The following is an 18,499-nucleotide window of genomic DNA, read 5'->3' as shown; positions in this document are numbered from 1 at the left end:
AAAACAAATGAGACTTTTGCTGGGACGTTAAAAGGTACACTTTAGGGGCCAGCCTGGTGGCATAGTGGTTAAGTTTGTGCACTCCACTTTGTCCACCTGGGGTTCACAGGTTTGGATCCCAGGCACGGACCAACACACTGCTCATCAAGCCATGCTGTGGCAGCATCCCACATACAAAATAGAGGAGGATTGGCACAGATGTTAGCTGAGGGCCAATCTCCCTCACCAAAAAAAAAAAAAAGTACATTTTAAAACATTTTCTTTTTTATTGAATTGAATCTGGGAAGATTATCTTACAGATAGTCATCTTGTTACTCCATGGAGCCAGAGAATAAGACCAATCTTTTCAAGACAGGAAATTGAGATGATATTTCCTGATGACATTTTTGTTTAACCTTCCTCCCAAACCAGCCTTGACTGAAGTAAGAGTTTAATCAAGACTTTTCAGGAAAAAGCCGATAACTTACCTTTCCTTCTTTAAGCTAATTTGGATTATGATTTCTGTTATTTGCAACTAAAAAGTTCTAAATGATGAAGAAATTCATACCATAATTGGAGTATAAAAGACAGTAAATTGTAAAATCATCCAAGTTAAGGTAGTTTTAATAAGAGTGAAGACCCGTCTTTTCCTAGATTGGAAAGTTGGTAGCTCTTAACTCTTAATATGAAGGGCGAAACAGCTAGTCAAATGATGATCATGTATTTTATCTTGGGATTCATACTATGTATTGACAAGGGATGGAATATTAGAGAACACAGTAGAACAATGTCAGAATTTTAGAGGACGTTGGCTATTTCTTGTAGCCTATGTTATGGTGCTCCAAAAAATGAGAGCTTGGATTATAAGTGGCTCAGCCGAAATCTAAGGGCTAGCATCAACATTCTTAAAACACTCTTGATCCCATAGGTCCCATACAACCACCTCCCTTAATGTACTTTTGCCTGACAAAGTGACCAAGTACCATTTACAAAAAAAGTGGCTGGAATGCAGGCCTGAAGCAGAGTAGCCTTACTTACCTACCCAAGAACGTTGTTTTGAATTCCTCCACACAGACGTGGAGATGAAGGCCTTTAAGCTAAGAGTTATAGAAAGAACAACAGAGCATTGGAGTGTGCTGCTAGGAAACAGAAGCCCACAGGTCCACTTCTAGACTCAACTAGTTGTCTGGTTTTGGTTATTAGCCCAGAGAATTGCATGAAAGCAAAAGCTAACAAAACTTCAAGTCTGGTAAACAAACACTAATGATTATTTTACCTCTAAAGCTCTTGCCACACTATTAGTAGCTAAAGAGGTATAACCTCAGGAAGGAAAATGCTCCCCAATGTCCAGCTTAAACGTGGCCATGGAGGAAAGGGAACCATTTTGGCCGATTAAGAAACTTGCTCCACTACCAGGGCTGGAGAACTTGCCATTCCCGTCCAGCAGTGTATCATGTACACTATAGAATAGAGACCTCTGGATGGTTCTTCCTACTCTTCATTTTTCCAAAGAAGGGTATACGGAGGTTGGGTAACAAAAACAGAAGATGAGTGATAGACGACTACGCCACTTTTATTCCTAATTCTGTTCCCCAGTTACTTTGATACTGGGAATAGTGTTGTGTGGGTTCCTGTCTATCAGGAAGCAGATGCTGATAAAGTTAGGAGTGCAAAGAGTTTATTAGGGTGTGGGAGGAGAATTCACAGAAAAAAAACTGCATTATACTACTCTAAAAAAATATATATATATATTGGGAGTAACGTCTGTAAAAGACAAAGGGGGAGCAAGCTGGATTGGGTAGAGAAGGCCTTCAGTTGACAACGCAGATCAAAGTCTGGGTCAATGCAATGGACAGCTCTGCAGCAAAACTTGCAGTTACTAGTAGTCGGCGCTGGACAGAAATGGCTAGATATGAATAAGCCTGTCATGCTTAATCATTGCTGGGGGGGCGGGTTGCTCAGGAAGAGCATCTCCTCAGCTGAGAAGCTGAGGTGGGTCCTGAAGTTGCTGCTGATGGAGCCTGTTAGCTAATTACACTCTTCACAGCTGAGCAGCAGGTTCTTTCTTGAGAGTGGACCTGATGGTTGCCTTTCTAGGGCTGCCACAGTGTGATGACCAATTGATTTGACTATCTGGACAATCTGGTTCTCTCATTACCATTATTATCATTGTACGTTGGCTGTGTCCGCGTGTGTGCTCAGGAGTGCTTGTGTTATTTTTATCATTTAAGCTGGGCTTTGCTAGGTCATATGGAGTCACCCAGAGAACTTAGACATGTATTTCAATTGAGCAACTAGACAGGACTTTGAGTTGTCTTAGTAGTTGTGTTTTGATTGCTTATGGTATTCCAGTATGGAAGTGTGGGTATATTTTAATGCATATGTATTGGAAGAAGGGTGTGCGGGAATGTTGAGCTGATAAAAGGAGTGAATTGAGCAGTGAAAATCCATTTTGCTATGCAGCACTCATTCACCATTCTTCCAGCAAAAGTATCCCAGCTTTCCTCTACGGAACCACCCTGTACCACACAACCAGTCCAGGGCTTTAGAGAGAGTTTATTTCACCCTTGCCTCCAGGGTGGGCATAGCTCAGCCTTAGCCAATCAATGCACTGCATCCCCTGTCATAGTGATTCTACGACGATAGGCACAAGACCCAGTCAGAGCCAGTGATATGCTATGAGACTTTTTTTTTGAGATTGTTGAGTGAAAAATAAATTTTGTTCTTTTCATTTGGACTTGAATCTGGAAAATGGCCTGGAAGCTAATGACAATTATCTTGACACCTTCTAGAGTCTGAGAGTGAAAATGAAGTCAAGATAAACAAGAGAGTCAAGAGATGGAAAGAGATGGGTGCTGGGTGAAATTCTCTGAGGCTCTAAATCCATTTTTGCCTGATGCATGATCCATTGTAAAATTTAAACATCCTGTTTCACTTAAGAAAAATTTGGTTAGTATATGAATGTGTGTGTGACACATCACACACACATCATACACACATATTATGTATATATACCTATATACACATGCTGTTCCATTTATATTTACTTCTATATCTACTTCAATATATTAAAAATGAGTTCATGTTGACATGTCCAATTCAAATCCAATACCACAAGGTTCATTCTTACTTCCTCTCTCTTCCTATTTATGATTCTCTTATTTGACAGTAAGAAATTTGGCTCCCATTATCCTCAATATATTATTTGTTTAATCCTCCTACATGTAGCCAATCTCTCCTTGTGGCCACCATGCCTCCTCCACTGTCGTAGATGCCCTCCTCATCCCACTCGGAATCTCACTCACACATGCACACACACACCATACACTGCAGACACTATTCTTACTGTGCTTGGTTTCTGATCCTTTGCACCAGGCTGGAACTGGTGCTGTCCTGTACGGATGTCCTTTTCACCCAACTCAGGCTTTGACACCCTAAGCTGGGTCGCCACTGGATGAGTAGTATCCGTAGAACGGGTGTACCACAGCTTGTTTAACCATTCTCTGATCAAAGGACATATTTGTTATTTCCAGTGTGGGGTATTACAAATGAAGCTGCTGACAACAGTTGTGCACATGTTCTTGTGTGAACATAGGTCTTCATTTCTCTGGGAGAAATGTCATATAGTAAGAGCATATTTAGTTTTTTAAGAAACTGCCAAACTCTTAGAGAGTGGCTCTACCACTTTACATTCTCGCAATCAAATGGCTTTTTCACTAAATTATTCAGGAAGGGCAGGGCAGGAGAGGGAAGACAGGAAAAGTTAAGAGAAAGAAAAGAGGAAAAGGAAGAGTTAGTAATAAACTATTACCTATATGTAAGTCTATGTTGGGTTTCTCCAAGTTTTTCTTTGAATCTAGATTTCTGTTTTCATACTATTGACACATTATTTTAATTTTTATTGCTATGTAATATTTTCTCGCAAAAGCGCTTTTTACCTGCTCTTGTTAGCATTGCTCTTTAATATTTTGTCCATTAAAATTTTTTAACGCCAAGTCTATTGAGGCATAATGTGTATACAATAAAATTTACCATCTTTAGTATACAGTTCCAAGAGTTTTGACAAATGCCTAGAATTGTATACCCACCACCACCATCAAGACATATGACATTTTTAACACCCTAAAATGTTTCCTCATGCCCCTTTATAGTGAACCCTACCCTGTTTTCTGTCCCTTTACCTTTTCCAGAATGTCATACAGATAGAATCACACAGTATGTTGCTATTTAAGTCTGACTTTTTTCATGCAGTATAACATGTTTAAGATTCACCGATACTGTTGTGCATGTTAGGAGTTCATTAATTTTTCTTGCTGAGTAATATTTCATTGCATGTATGTACCAAAGTTTAACTATTAACTAGATGAAGAATGTTGGATTGTTTTTCAGGTTTTTCTGGTGTTTTTTAAAGTGAATTTCATAAACATTTCCTGATTTCTACAAAAATTATTTTATAATATTAATTTTTCCTTATAATTTTGTATTCCTTTTGATTTGCTTGCCATATCTGCCTTCTTGTTTCTAGTTATTGTGTTTTTCCTATCATTTGTTCATCTTATTAGTCTCTTTTAAAAAATCAGCTTTTGGTTTCATTTGTCAGGTGTATTTTTAATTTCTAATTTACTTGTGTTTTAGTTTTATTTCACTCAGGAATTAAAAATTTTCTTTCTGAGGTCTTAAATTGAATGTTTATTAAATTAATTGTCTATTAGTAATGAAATAATTTAAAGGCATATATTTTCTTCCATGAAGAGTTTTCCTGCATGTCAAGGTTTTTGAGAAGTAATTTATTTTTATTTTTAAATAAACTTTTATTGTGTTCTTAATTTTCTCCTTAATAAATCTATTATTTAGAAGAATTAAAATTTTTTCATGTAATTAGATTTTTTCTTTTATATTTTTGTTACTAATTTCTGTTTTTTATCACAACCTGGAGAAAATTTTGTATGCATTATAAATACAGGTCCTCTACCTCATTTAATTTATTCCAAATATCAATTAATTCTGTATTTGAAGATGTCAGGACCTTTTACACAATACTTCATCCATTCAATTTCTCTTTATTGACACTGGAGAATTAAAATCTCCAATATAATTTTGATCTGTCAATTGCCTGTATTTCTAACAAACACACATACATACTGGGGCTTTGACACTTGGTTCACCTTCTTCTCTACCTAACTTCTGCCCCTTTCCCAGGTAAATTATACATTCCATTTCTTAGCATCAGAGTTCTTTAATCTCTACTCCAACTCTTACTTCCTTTCAACAGCCCACTCTCTTAGCCACATCCTGGACCTTGTTACAGTTTGGGACTCCTCTGCCTTTGATATCTCACTCTCACACCACATCTTTTCTCTGAATTCCTGCCTCCCACAAAGCAGCAAACTCATCTAACCCTGCCCTCCAGCTTCTCAGCCCTTTTCCTTCTTCCAGTTGGGTTTATCTCATTTTGGATTCTCTTTCTTCTCCACTCAACTCGATCCTCATTTTCAGCCACTTCAACTTTGTTCTCACTGGTCCCTTCAATTTCCTTCCCCTCTCGTCTTTCTATTCCATCTGTCCTACAAATTCCCAACCCTGGGTCAATGTAGTCATCTGCCTTTCTGCTTCTACCTTCAGGGGCTGCAGAGTTAGTAAGGATTGATTGAGAAACCAACTGGAGCTACCTTCAAAGGAAGAAATTAACATGAAGATTCAAATTTGTACCCTCAAAGAACCAAGGATCAAGAATATCGCCTGGCCTTTAAAGGACCAGAATCAAAACTTCCCTCTTCATTTTTTTATCTCTGCTCCTCTCTCCCCAACTGCTTCTTTCTTCTCTGTTTTTCTCTCTCTAGAACAGCTTTCTCTTCTCTCACAGTCACACGGACGCTCCCTATTGTACAACTCCTCTATTAGAGAGATGTCAGAACCAATACTGGACTCTGTTAGTCTTAGTTTTGAAATCAAGGGGAAAGAGCTCTGATTGGCCCAATTTTGGTCAGGGTCAACACTACAGAAATCAACTAGGGCCAGAAGAACAAGGTCATATTTTATAAAAATGGCAGCTGGAGACCCATAGTTGTTACCATGTGCTCATCCGTGAACCTATTGCTAGAGAATATACAATATGCTGATGGAGCTGGCAAGGGTTATATTTGCTCATGAAATCCAGCCTGTAGTCAGAGGAATACTAGGTTCTGATTGAACTGGTCTTAATCACTTGCCCACTAGTAGAGGCGGAAGTAGTCCATGGCTACCTGAACCAACTGAACCACATAGAATTAGAATAGGTTCTTCTGGATAAGGAAAAACAATGACTATCTGATATAGTTGCTAAATGATAGTAAAGAAGCTGAGAAACTTCCTGGTGATTAATTACCATCTATTCACTGCGGGTTTAACATGCGTAGGGCCAGGGTATGAGCTGAATAAGGTTTTACTCAGTATATTTTCATTGCTTTATTTGAAGTTTTAAAAAAAAACCTTAGAATGTTAAAAGTTTCCACATTCACTGCTACATATCAAACAATTTTTTTCAAAGTCAAATACAAGTGACTTTAGACTATTTTGGATTAACCACACCATTGTTTCACTCCATTAGCCAAGATAATCAACAATCAATTAAATAAACTTATACATGCATTTGTCTAACAGTATGTCATAATTATGTAAAAACAAATCAAATTCAGGGAGTACAGTCTTGCTTTGAGCAAATTCATTTAGGATGTGAATTCTGCCCTTATTTATATATAACATAATTAAATATATGCTTTGGAAATAAACGTTGTAATTATTTATTGAGTGCCTTTTTACTAAACATTTTTGCTGCCTTTTTACAAATCATATATTGAGAAATTATAGAGGGTAGAGAAAAGAACACCACCAAAAATCTGACAAAAAGTCTTATTTCCTTTATTTCATCCTGGCTTGCTTTTTCTTTTGATTTCTGCTCTTACTCTGCTGTTAAATGGACAACAACCCCGAAGAGGGTCTTTGAAAAATTTAAAATAACCAAAAAAACCCAAAACTGAATACTCCCTCTCCTTCCTCCCTGCCTAGCTGTTGCAGTTTAAAACTGGCTTCTCTGTAGCTCCAGGGAGTAAATTTTCAGGAAACCAGCTGCTGCAAGGATGGTTCTGTTCTCTGGCAGAGAGTTTCTGTCCAGTAAAGCTCTCCTAGGTCTTTGTTATTCCCACCACTCACTCTCAAAGAGTTTTGCTCTCAGTGGAATTGCAAATCTCTGAATTTCCCCTATGGATTTATCACTTGTAAGAAAATATTTGGAAAGAAGCCAGTGAGAGATGTGGCTAATAGAGAGAATTTAATGAATGCATTTTTTTAAAAACAAAAACCACGAGTGTCCTATGGTTAAAAAGAAAAAAAGGATTTTTCTCTTTCCACATCTTCCTGGCAGTGACCACATTCTGATACTTGCCAGCGAAATATATTTTTAGTTGACTCTTTGGTCACTGCTAATGTCTTATTAGAAAGCTCTAGTTCAAAAAAAGTCACATTTCTTTAAATAACATGTCAAATGTATTTTTTCTTTCTTTTTTGTTGAGGAAGTTTCACCCTGAGCTAACATCCACTGCCAATCCTCCTCTTCTTTTGCTTGAGGAAGATTAGCCCTGAGCTAACATGGGTGCCAATCCTCCTCTATTCTTTTTTTTTTTGTATGTGGGACACCTCAACAGCATGGCTGGAGAGTGGAGCATGTCTGTGCCCAGGATTCGAACCTGTGAACCTGGGCCGCTAAAGCAGAGCACACAGAAATTTAACCACTCGGCCACAGGGCGGGACTCTACATTTGATTTTTTAAATCAGGTGAACAACTTTTATTAATTCTTCCAATATTTATATCTCAGGTACTGTGATATAATGCTTAGAAAATAGTCACTGTCCTTTCTCAGGAATATCACTTCAATAGTTTCTCACTCTCTGTGCTATATCATCAATTTCCCCATCTGTGAGGGATTGTTCTTATTTAGCACATAAACATGCTCTTGTTTCTCTTATCTAAGAAAAAAAATTCCTTCTTTTTGAACCCACTTTCTCCTCTGCTACAGTCCCATATCTCTGCTCCTCTTTGCAGCAAATCTTCAAGGAGTTGTCGAAAGGTGCTGTCTTCCATTATCTTCCCTTCTTCACCCTTGAATCCACTTCATTCAAGTTTTACCTACACTACTCCAACAAAACTGCCCTTCCAAGATGCACAATCCAATGACTAATTCTCAGTCTTCATCTTACTTGACCTGTCAGCATGATTTGATATGGTTGATCACTCCTTCCTCCGTGATGCATTTTTATCATTTGGCTTCTGAGATAGCACATTCTTCGTTTTCTTCCTACCTCATTGGTTGCTTCTTCCCAGTGTTTTCGGCTGGCTCTTCCTCTTCTCCCTCATCTTAATATTGGAGTGTCAGGCCTCAGTCTTTTGTCCTCTTCATTATTTATATTCATTGCATAGCTGATATCATCTAGTCTTTTTGCTTTGTATATCACCTATATGTTAATGACTCCCAAGTTTATATCTTCAGCCCAAACTTCTAACCTAAACTTCAGAATCATAAATCTAACTGCCAAGTTAACAATCCAATTGGATATCTAATAGATATCTCAAGGTTAACAGGTTTAAAGCTGAGCTCCTGAAGCAATGACACTCAACAGCAATGAGCACACTTAGTGTTCATATCTTGGTTTCTAAATACCATTTCCCACTAAAAGGAAGCACAACTTCTTGGAGAATTGGCTGATTCCAGGGATGGGGCAGAGAAAGTGAAAGATGAGCCTGGAGCATCTTGTGGTTCTAGAAAATAATCTGGAAAAAAAAATGCAGACATGTCAAAAGAACACAGAAGCCAACCTGAAGGTCAATTTGGGATAATTTGAGCATCAGAAAAATGCTAGTTATGGATTATAAGCCATAGAATAAAATAAATATCCAGGAGTCCATACTAACGTAAATAAAGAATTGAACAGATAAATAAATGATGAGAAGAGGCAGCTCATCTAACAATAAAAGTAGAAGGAATAATGGAAATGGAAAATTATCATTTGGCAAACAGCACAGTAATAATTATTGCCTACAAGAATCATTAAGGGATGCTAAAATTAGTGGGCAAATACATGCTGAGAAACAAGGTACCTATATAATCTCAAAGTATCTTCCCACAAGACACTTACTAATAACAAAGGGAAAAAGAGTAACTTTACATTGCACAGACCAAGTGTTCAAAGTACACCAATGGTAATAAGACATACCAAGGTCATGTGTCTCCTTGATGTGATGTCCTGAAAGGGGCACAGCATCCCTTCTATAGTAGTATTGCCAAAAATTCATAAACTCAATTTAGTAATGAGGGAACATCAGTCTAACTCAAATTGAGGGACATTTTGCAAAATAACTGATCAGCATTCTTCAAAAGCGTCAACATTATGAAAGACAAAGAAAGAATGAGGAACTGTCCTAGATTGGGACATTTAATAGTATCATATCAATGTTAATTTCCTGGTATTGATAGTTATACTTTGGTTATATAAAATGTTATCATCTGGGGAAGCTGGGTGAAGGTTATTCATAAATTAATTGTAATATTTTTGCAACTTAAAAAAATCTGAAATTGTTTCAAAATAAAAAATAATAATACAAGGTAAAAGAATTAAAAATATCCTGAATTCCTGATCTCCCTCTTCAGCAATCTATTCCATCTCCATTGGTGGCAATTTCATTCTTCCTCTAGTCCAGGCCAAAAACTTTGAAATCATCCTTTATTTCTCTTTTTTTTCCCCTCATAGCCTAAATCTAATCTACAGGAAATTCTATGGGCTGTGTCCTCAAATATGTCCAGAATCTAACCATTTCTTATTATCTCTACTGCTACCTCCCTAGTCCAGGACCTTGTCGATGCTTGCCTGGATTATTGCAACAGTTTTCTAACTGACCTCCTTGATCCTCTTCTTATAACCCTCTAATGGCTCCCATTTTTTTCAGAGTAAAAGTCAAAGTTCTGACTATGGCCCATGAGGCCATACGTGATCTGGTTTTCTTCACTCTCTGACCTCCTTTCTCATTACTCACTCACTCCATTCAACCACTCTGATTTTCCTGCTGTGTGTTGAATATGCCAGGCATGCTCCTTCCTTAGAGCCTTTCCACTGGCTGGTCCTTTTTCCTGGAATGCTCTTCCCTTGCACATTCCTTGGATAATATCCTCATCGTTTTCAAGCCTTTGCTTAAAGGTCTTTTTTGAATGAGCCCACACTGACCACCACCTTTAAAAATTGCAAGCTCTCACTCTTGGTACTCCTTTTTTTTTTTTTTTTTTTTTTAAAGATTTTATTTTTTCCTTTTTCTCCCCAAAGCCCCCCGGTACATAGTTGTATCTTCTTCGTTGTGGGTCCCTCTAGTTGTGGCATGCGGGACGCTGCCTCAGCGTGGTTTGATGAGCAGTGCCATGTCCACGCCCAGGATTCGAACCAACGAAACACTGGGCCGCCTGCAGCAGAGCGCGCGAACTTAACCACTCGGCCACGGGGCCAGCCCCACTCTTGGTACTCCTTAATGTGCTGCAATTTTTGCCACTTTGATCGCCTTTGAACACACAATATAATTTTAATTTATATTTATTGTGCATTGTCTATGTCTACCTACTAGCATATAAACTCTTAAGAGGGGAGAGATCTTGGTCTGTTTTTTTTTCCTGAGCATTTAGAACAGTCCTTGGTACACTGCACACACTCAATAAATATATATTAGTCTATGATTCAATAAGTTTATTATTTATTGAGTCATACATCACTAAAGGACAGAGAAAACATCATACATCTCTTCCCACAGATATTTATAAGCCATCATGGAGTTAGAAAATAGATATAAATTATTTTTTTAAATAAGAGAATATGTCAAAATAAGAATTTTAGCCAAAATTCTTTTGTTTGCAAGCGAGAGAAAACCACTCAATTTAGCTTACAGGATAAAAAGGAGGAATTTACTTCTTTACAAAACTGAACAGCTCAGAAGTAAACCTAGCTCCAGGCATGCTGGGTGTAGGGGGCTCACAGTTGTCTTTGGAACTTATTGATGTCTCCCTTCATCTCTCAACTCTACTTTCCCCTGAAACAGCTTGGGTCTCAGGCAGGTGTTCTTCACGTCGTAGTCCTGGAGGCTCTGGTTGCAGATTCTCCTAGTTGACTGAGAGCCCAGAATTCCCTCTGGCCTGGTGTGGGTTACCTGCTCTGTGGCAAGGGAATGGTGCTCTCATTGCTCTGGCCTGGGCCGCAGGCACAGCCCCCAAACCACTTGCAGTGAGAGTGGGAGAAGGACAAGATAAAATTGGTTGTAGAATTGAGCCAAACCAATTAGTGTAAATTGATACCATAGAATAGCTGATACTACAAGTATAGCACTCTGCCCCCTAGTGGTGAGATTACTTGGAGAAAATTGAGCATTAGTTCAAAGGCGACAGAAGGTTAATATATTTCACATCATGTTTTTATACGACCTTTTTTTTCAGTTCATTTAAGAACATCAGTGTCCTTCCCTTCTATCCTCTACATGGAAGCATTCACCCGTATGGGGCAAGTTTTATTTTGACATCGTTCTTGTATCCCTTCTTTTTTCTCTCTCTCTACTGTCACCATTTTTCTTCTTGTTTCATATTTAGACTACTGTGATAATACCTAACTTTTGTCCTTATCCTCAATTCTTTATCCTTATGAAAAGCAGCACCTGAAAAATCTTTCTAAAAAACTGCTTTAGTTGTTTGGTGTCCAGCTGGGAAATTTACTCCGACACAATTTATCAGATCAAATCAAAATCCTTGAGTCCAGCATTAATTTTCATTTGCCCCCTCATCCTTTTTTTTTTTTAAGATTTTATTTTTTCCTTTTTCTCCCCAAAGCCCCCCGGTACATAGTTGTGTATTCTTCGTTGTGGGTTCTTCTAGTTGTGGCATGTGGAACGCTGCCTCAGCGAGGTCTGATGAGCAGTGCCATGTCCGCGCCCAGGATTCGAACCAACGAAACACTGGGCCGCCTGCAGCGGAGCGCGCGAACTTAACCACTCGGCCACGGGGCCAGGCCCTGCCCCCTCATCCTTTTCGCTTAAGAAATTAAGTTAGTTTTCTGTGACATGAAATGGGAAGCAAACATAAATAATTATATTTTCACATAATACGTATTCACCTGCTGAACTTTAAAAACTGAGAACACATTATACTTTTCTTATCTCTTACATAAGAAATAGATTAATCTGTTTTAAATTTCATTCTACTAAACTTATCTAATATTCTACACAGAAAATTTCATATATATGTCTTATCATTTTTCAAGAGTGAATCAAATGCATGATTTGTTTCCCCCCAAAAAAGACTTTGATTGGTACAAATTTATAAGTACACTGGCTAATTGCTCAGATCTTAAACTCATTCTAAAACATGTGTTCCTAAATTTTTATAATTTTCGTATTTTATTCTTTCTTGGTTAGTGGCTGAGATAGTAAAAATTCTCTAATTTCATTATTGCCCACATTTTCTCCCTATTTTTCACTGTGAAGATTAACATAAACAATGGAGTCAATCACTTTAAAGTCTTACAGATTTTATTCCACGTTTCTCTCATCATTCTTTTCTTTTTTTCTCTCCAATGTTTTTTTATTTTAAATTTTGCATTTTTAATGAAAGTATACAGTTTTCTTCTTCTGAAATATTCATACAGAGTTGTTAAAAAAAACTGAAGTCAGACTGCCTAAGCTTCAATTTTCTCCTCTGTGAAAAAAGAATAATAAGAGGCTTATAATAGTACTAATCAATAGGATTACTTATGGAGTTATTATGATCAATAAATTTGATAATTCATATAAAGGGCTTAACATGGTTGCTGGTACACATTTATAAATTCTCAAAAAATGTTAGTTTTTACCATTACTTTATAGATTCACTTGCATTTTCACTGTCTTTCTATACACCAATTGGTTTGTCTATTACCAAACAATCATAAAGCATTTAATATTATATTGTGGGCTGACAAAAATAATAAGATGGAGTGACTATTCCTATGACGTTTACAATCTAATCTGAGAAACAAAGCACAAAGATTTAAAATTTATAAACAAAATGTGGTGTATACACACAATGAAATATTATTCAGCCTTAAAAAGGAAGATAATTCTGACACGCTACAACATTGACTGCTCGAAGACATTATTCTAAGTGAAATAAGTCAGTTACAAAAGGACAAATATTGTATAATGCTACTTATTTGAGGTACCTAGAGTAGTCATATTCATACAGACAGAAAGTAGAATGGCGGTTGCTGGGGTTGGGGTTGAGGGGAGAGAGAAAGGGATGTTGTTTAATGGGTACAGAGTTTCAGTTTGGGAAGATGAAAAAGTTCTGGAGACTGTTGATGGTGATGGTTGCACAAAAAATGTTAATGTACTCAATTCTACTGGATTGTACACTTACAAATGGTTAAAATAGTAAATTTTACATTGTACAATAAAAAATATTTTAAATTTAAATGTTCATATAAGAGAAAATCAGAGTTCAACACTACAATGCAGCAAACTAGTAAATTATCAAATATCTACTTTTATTTATAAAATGTATCCATTTACTTTTTGGATAAATAATACATTTGCATGGTACAAAAATAAAAGGTACAAAATGGTATACAGGGAAAAGTAAATCTTCCTATAGCCTCTCAGTTCCTTTTCTCAGAGACTATCCCATTACCAGTTATTGATATATCCTACCAGAGATAATACATATATATATATATATATATTTGAATAACTATACCTATACACTGTATACACTATGTTGCAACTTTGTTTTTCCACTTAAGAATGTCTTGGATAGCACATCAAAAGCAACCTTATTAGTTTTAAAAAGCTGTATAGGTACCATAAATATAATTAACCAATCCCTATTGAGAAGCCAGAGTGAGTTTCCAGTCTTTTGCTGTTTGAAGCAATGTTTCAAAGAATCTGGCATGTGTCACTTTGTGTAACAGTGAGCATTTCTGTAAGATAAATTCCTAGAGGTAGGGTCACTGGCTTTTCAAATAATTCAGATTAAAAGTGTCCCCCCATCCCATTTTCCCATTCCTCACAGCTATCAACTCAATGTGTGCTTTCACTATTTCTTCATCTGAAGCCTTGTCCTCAAACCCATCCTCCTGAGAGAATAATCTGCTCAGACACTTTCATGCTACCTAATACATGCGGGATTTGATCTAATGTCTTTATTTTAGCAAACAAGGCTCACTTTAATCTGGTAGTGATTACTTGCCCACTTGCCCCCTCCAACCTTCTCTACCATCATCCAATTCAATTGTTTTTTGCTTTTCTAGTGTACAACAGTCTATAGTTTCAGGCCTGCATGCATTTGCTCTCACTGTCTCCCTAGCCTGGAATACCTTCATCCGTTTCCCTTACTTCAGCCTTCTAGGAAGGCTTGACCTCCTCACGTAAGAGGAGAAACCTTCACTGGTGCTCCACAGGTCCTCGAGCATTCATCTTCCATAGTGATTGCTATTCTCTACTAAAACCATATCCTTGAAATAGCCTGAAAGAGTGGTAGAGAGTTGTCTTTTTTCCTTTCCAGCTCCAGCACCCAGCACAGCGCTTGAGGTCACGTGGTGTACACTCAATAAAATTTCCTTAATTGAACTTAACTAAATCTTGGGGGAAGTCATTCATTCATGCAACATTTGTTTATTGAGAGGTCATTAAGTGCAAGTTTATGTGCTAGGCAGTGGGATTACAACCACGAAGAAGATAACCCAGGGTCTACTTTTAGTCTCGTGAAAGAGATGGAGGCAACATACACACATTCTTTTTTTTTCCAAAGATTTTATTTTTCCTTTTCCCCTACAAAGTCCCCCGGTACACAGCTGTATATTTTAGTTGTGAGCCCTTCTAGTTGTGGTATGTGGGATGCTGCCTCAGCGTGTCTTGATGAGCGATGCCACCTCTGTGGCCAGGATTCGAACTGGTGAAACCCTGGGCCACTGCAGCGGGAACCTAACTATTCTGCCATGGGGCGGGCCCTAAACACACAATTCTAATTCAGCTGGGTAAGGACTGCAGTGGACCCTAAGCCACAGTTTAGATTTCTTTATGGATATGGATGAGCAAAGGGTAGCATTTGAATTAGAAGGAATTAACACTAGGAAAGGCATTTACAAAATAAGGCAATTGCCCCAGGTCACTGTGAATCCCAGAGTCAGGCATAAAGCTCATGATTTCTGACTTTCTGTTCATGGCCTATGTTCTTCACTTTTTAAAGTGGAGATGCTCTTGCCATAAAAAAGGTCAAATACAGTGTCTTGGGTAAAGCAGGATAAAGTGAGATAACACATGTAAGGCAACCAGGTCAGAATCATTATACTCCATGAAAGTTCTCTTTCTCTGCTAAACTGCTTTACAGTTTAGCCACTAAACTGCTTTCTAAGCATTAAAAAAAAAAAAAAAAAAATTGGTCCATGTTAAACTGTCTATATTAAGTTTAATCCAACTGTTCTTTATCCTTTTCCATTCTCTCCTCTGATGTGACCTCGTTTCACAAAAGGTAGAGAAAGCTAGTAAAATATAATGAAAAGAGCAGGTTGTTTGGGAATCGGTTAGACTTTGATTCAGCAGAGAGGACGGTTACTGACAGTAGAGTACCTTTGGGCAAGTATTTAAACTCCCAGTTTTCCTCTTTTGCAAAATAAGAATAGTAGTAATAAATAAGTCGGGAAATAACGTTTATGTAAAATGCTTAACACGTGCCTGACACATAATAAGAGCTCAGCAGAAGTGAGCTATTAAGCAATTCTAAGAACCCGAGGTGTGGGGAGTGCATTTCATCTCTTGCAACCAAAGGAATTGTAACTGTAATCATTACTAAATTAAGTTAAACCTGAACTCGCACTTTCAGCGGTGATGCAATTTGATCTCTCCGGGCCACCGTCGCCGAGCATGCGTAAATAAACGTGGCGGGACGTACGTGTCATGGCGAGCTCCATGTGAAGTCTCTGCAGTTTCCGGAGAGTGGCGTGTGGATTCTCTTACGTCGGACTGGTTTGTTATTTCTTGACTACTGGGTAAGGGTGGCCGGTGGATCAGTGTGGGGCGGAGTGTGGCCAGAGCTCCTTTTATGGCGGAGCCTTGTTTCCCCAGTTTCAGTCTTTCTCGGGCCGTTTGCTGGTTTGTTTCGCAGTTACAGGGGACTTGCTAGCTGGGATGGGGGAACTGGGAGGCAGGGAGCGCTGCTGGAAGTGAGGACAGGGTCGTTGGCCTTAGGTGCTGCAGAGCTGTACGGAGTCTTAGGGGATCTCGTTCCTTATGGTCAAATCTAACTTTATTCGTTCTCTCACTTTCTGCTTTAGCGAATTTGTGGGACAGGACAGGCTTTCGCAGTTATGTAGCTTTCACAGAGCTGTATCTCAAGTATTTAAACTGAAGTTGGCCAGAAGAGCAGGTGTTTTGGTTTTTCGCTTTTCGTTCTCGTTTACTCATAAAACCTCTCTTTGAATCTCGGGGCTAAACGTGTTTTTCGGGTGGAAGTTGATCTGGATACTTCTCTCATTGCCTTATTCCTGTTTTGTAGCTGGTATTACTTGAATCACACACACGTGTTATAGTGCTGTGTAGTATTTCTTAGTATGGCCAGATGCTGGATCACAATCGTGGCAAATATAGCAGATGTCAACACATCTGTCCTAGTCGGTAAGAAGTTGGAAGTAGTATGCAACATCATGAACCTTGCTACGTAAAGCAGTCTTTTATGGAGTCTAATACCTTTTAGGTACTAGTTAAAGAGTCCTTACTGTGGTTTTCTGAACTTGCTTGTTCAAATCAGTTTTTATTTTCCAGACTCATCTTTCAAGAGGATTTGAGACCAATTGCAGATAATCAAGGTACTCATTTATTTTAAACCTTTTATGTTTGAGCGACATGTTACAAATTAGAACATTCAGAAAGGTATCCTAATTACTTAGTAATTTTGCCACCATCCCTGAATCGTGCCATATCACTAAGGACATTTTCATTCATTATTCTTAACCTTTGCTCTACATGCAGCTGCACTGACCTTGTCTGCCTTGTTAACATGCTCTCTTCCTTTGTCTTCTATAACCCACTGATTTTTTCTCCTTCTCTGGTAGCTGCTTCTTGGCCTCCATTATAGGCTAGTTCTCTTCTTTTTGGCGGTTAAATTTGGAGTTCTTCAAGGCCCAGTCCTTTGCTTCTTTCTCTAACTCTCTGGGAGAGCAAATCTACATTTTCCTCAACTTGCTGTTGCTGTCTTTTTGAGTGTAGCCATCCTAGTGAGTGTGAAGTGGTATGTCCTTGTGGTTTTGAGTTGCAGTTCCCTGATAGCTAATGATGTTAATGTATTTTCATGTGCTTATTGGCTGTTTGTATATCTTCTTCAGAGAAATGTCTGTTCATACCTTTTGCTCATATTTTACATTGGGTTCTCTTTTTATTGTTGCGTTGTGTTCTTTATTGTGTTCTGATACTAGACTTTTATCAGACATGTGATTTGCAAATATTTTTTATCATTGTATGAGTTGTGTTTTCACTTTCTTGTGTCCTTTGAAGCCTAAAAATTTTTACTTTTGATGAAGTCTAATCTTTTTTTCTTTTGTTGCTTGTGCTTTTGGTGTCATAACTAAGAAACCAGTGCTTAATGTAATGTTATGAAGATTTATGCATATGTTTTCTTCTATGAGTTTTATATTGTTAGCTTTCAAATTTAGGTCTGTTATCCATTTTGAGTTAATGTTTGTATATGATGGGAGGTAGGGCTCCAACTTCTTTCATTGTGTGTGACTATCTGGTTGTTCCAGCACAGTTTATTGAAAAGACTACTCTTTCCCCCATTGAATTTTCTTGGCACCCTTGTTGAAAACCAGCTGACCAGGTGTGTTTTTGACATGCAATCTAGATGATTTTTATGAAAGAATAACTCTAGGACAGTGATTCTCAAACTTTAATGCACATCAAAATCACCTGGAAGCCTTGTTAAAGATTCCTTGGCTTTATTCAGAATGTCTGATTCAGTAGGTCTCGCGTTCCCCAGCGAGGGTTATCATGCTGATCTGGGAACAACACTATGAAAACTACTGGTGTAAGATTTTGGTTCCCAACTGTGGCTACACCCATGAGAATTACTGGAAAATTTAAATATATATTGATACCCAATATGTATTTCAGCTGGCCTAGGGCTCAATTATTGGTAATTTTCAAAAGCTCCTCGGGTAAATACAATGAGCACTCAAGATTGAGAACCTCTGCTGCAGGCGAATGGTGGTTCTCAGACAAGGATGTTTAGTGGAATCACCTGGGAAGGTTTTACGTTCACATCCTTAAGTTCCACTCTTGGAGATTCTCATTCAGAATGGGACCTGGGTATTTGATATTAGAAAAGCTCTCCTAAAAAATCCCCTATGTAAGTAACACTACTGTAGGATGTTGCATTCTATTTTCTTTTTGTCATTTTCAATATCTCCCTTTTCACTGACTGTTTTTATTCACTTTATCAAA

The 18,499-nt window shown here is 37.9% G+C and overlaps 1 protein-coding gene across 14 annotated transcripts in view; it reads left to right on the top strand.

Annotated features, from left to right (window-relative positions):
* Positions 1 to 15,908: 15,908 nt before the first annotated feature.
* The window catches only part of CDKAL1 (CDK5 regulatory subunit associated protein 1 like 1), a 612,104-nt gene continuing 609,513 nt past the window's right edge, over positions 15,909 to 18,499 (top strand). For 2 of the 14 annotated variants that reach the window (XM_070515574.1, XM_070515583.1), the window contains exons 1-2: positions 15,913 to 16,030; positions 16,826 to 16,869. Coding sequence is in view for 2 of the 14 variants with exons in the window: in XM_070515570.1 (XP_070371671.1) it covers positions 16,623 to 16,678; positions 16,826 to 16,869 (100 nt within the window). In the remaining 12 variants the exon portion in view is untranslated. Of the gene's footprint in view, positions 16,157 to 16,564; positions 16,679 to 16,825; positions 16,872 to 18,499 lie in introns of those variants that run through there. The other 12 variants (XM_070515570.1, XM_070515569.1, XM_070515582.1 and 9 more) reach the window with 11 other exon arrangements.

This window comes from Equus asinus, chromosome 8 (assembly GCF_041296235.1).
Source record: "Equus asinus isolate D_3611 breed Donkey chromosome 8, EquAss-T2T_v2, whole genome shotgun sequence".
Taxonomy (NCBI): Eukaryota; Metazoa; Chordata; class Mammalia; order Perissodactyla; family Equidae; genus Equus; species Equus asinus.
Note: the sequence above shows the minus strand (reverse complement) of the source record. Positions and strands in the feature narration are given on the sequence as shown.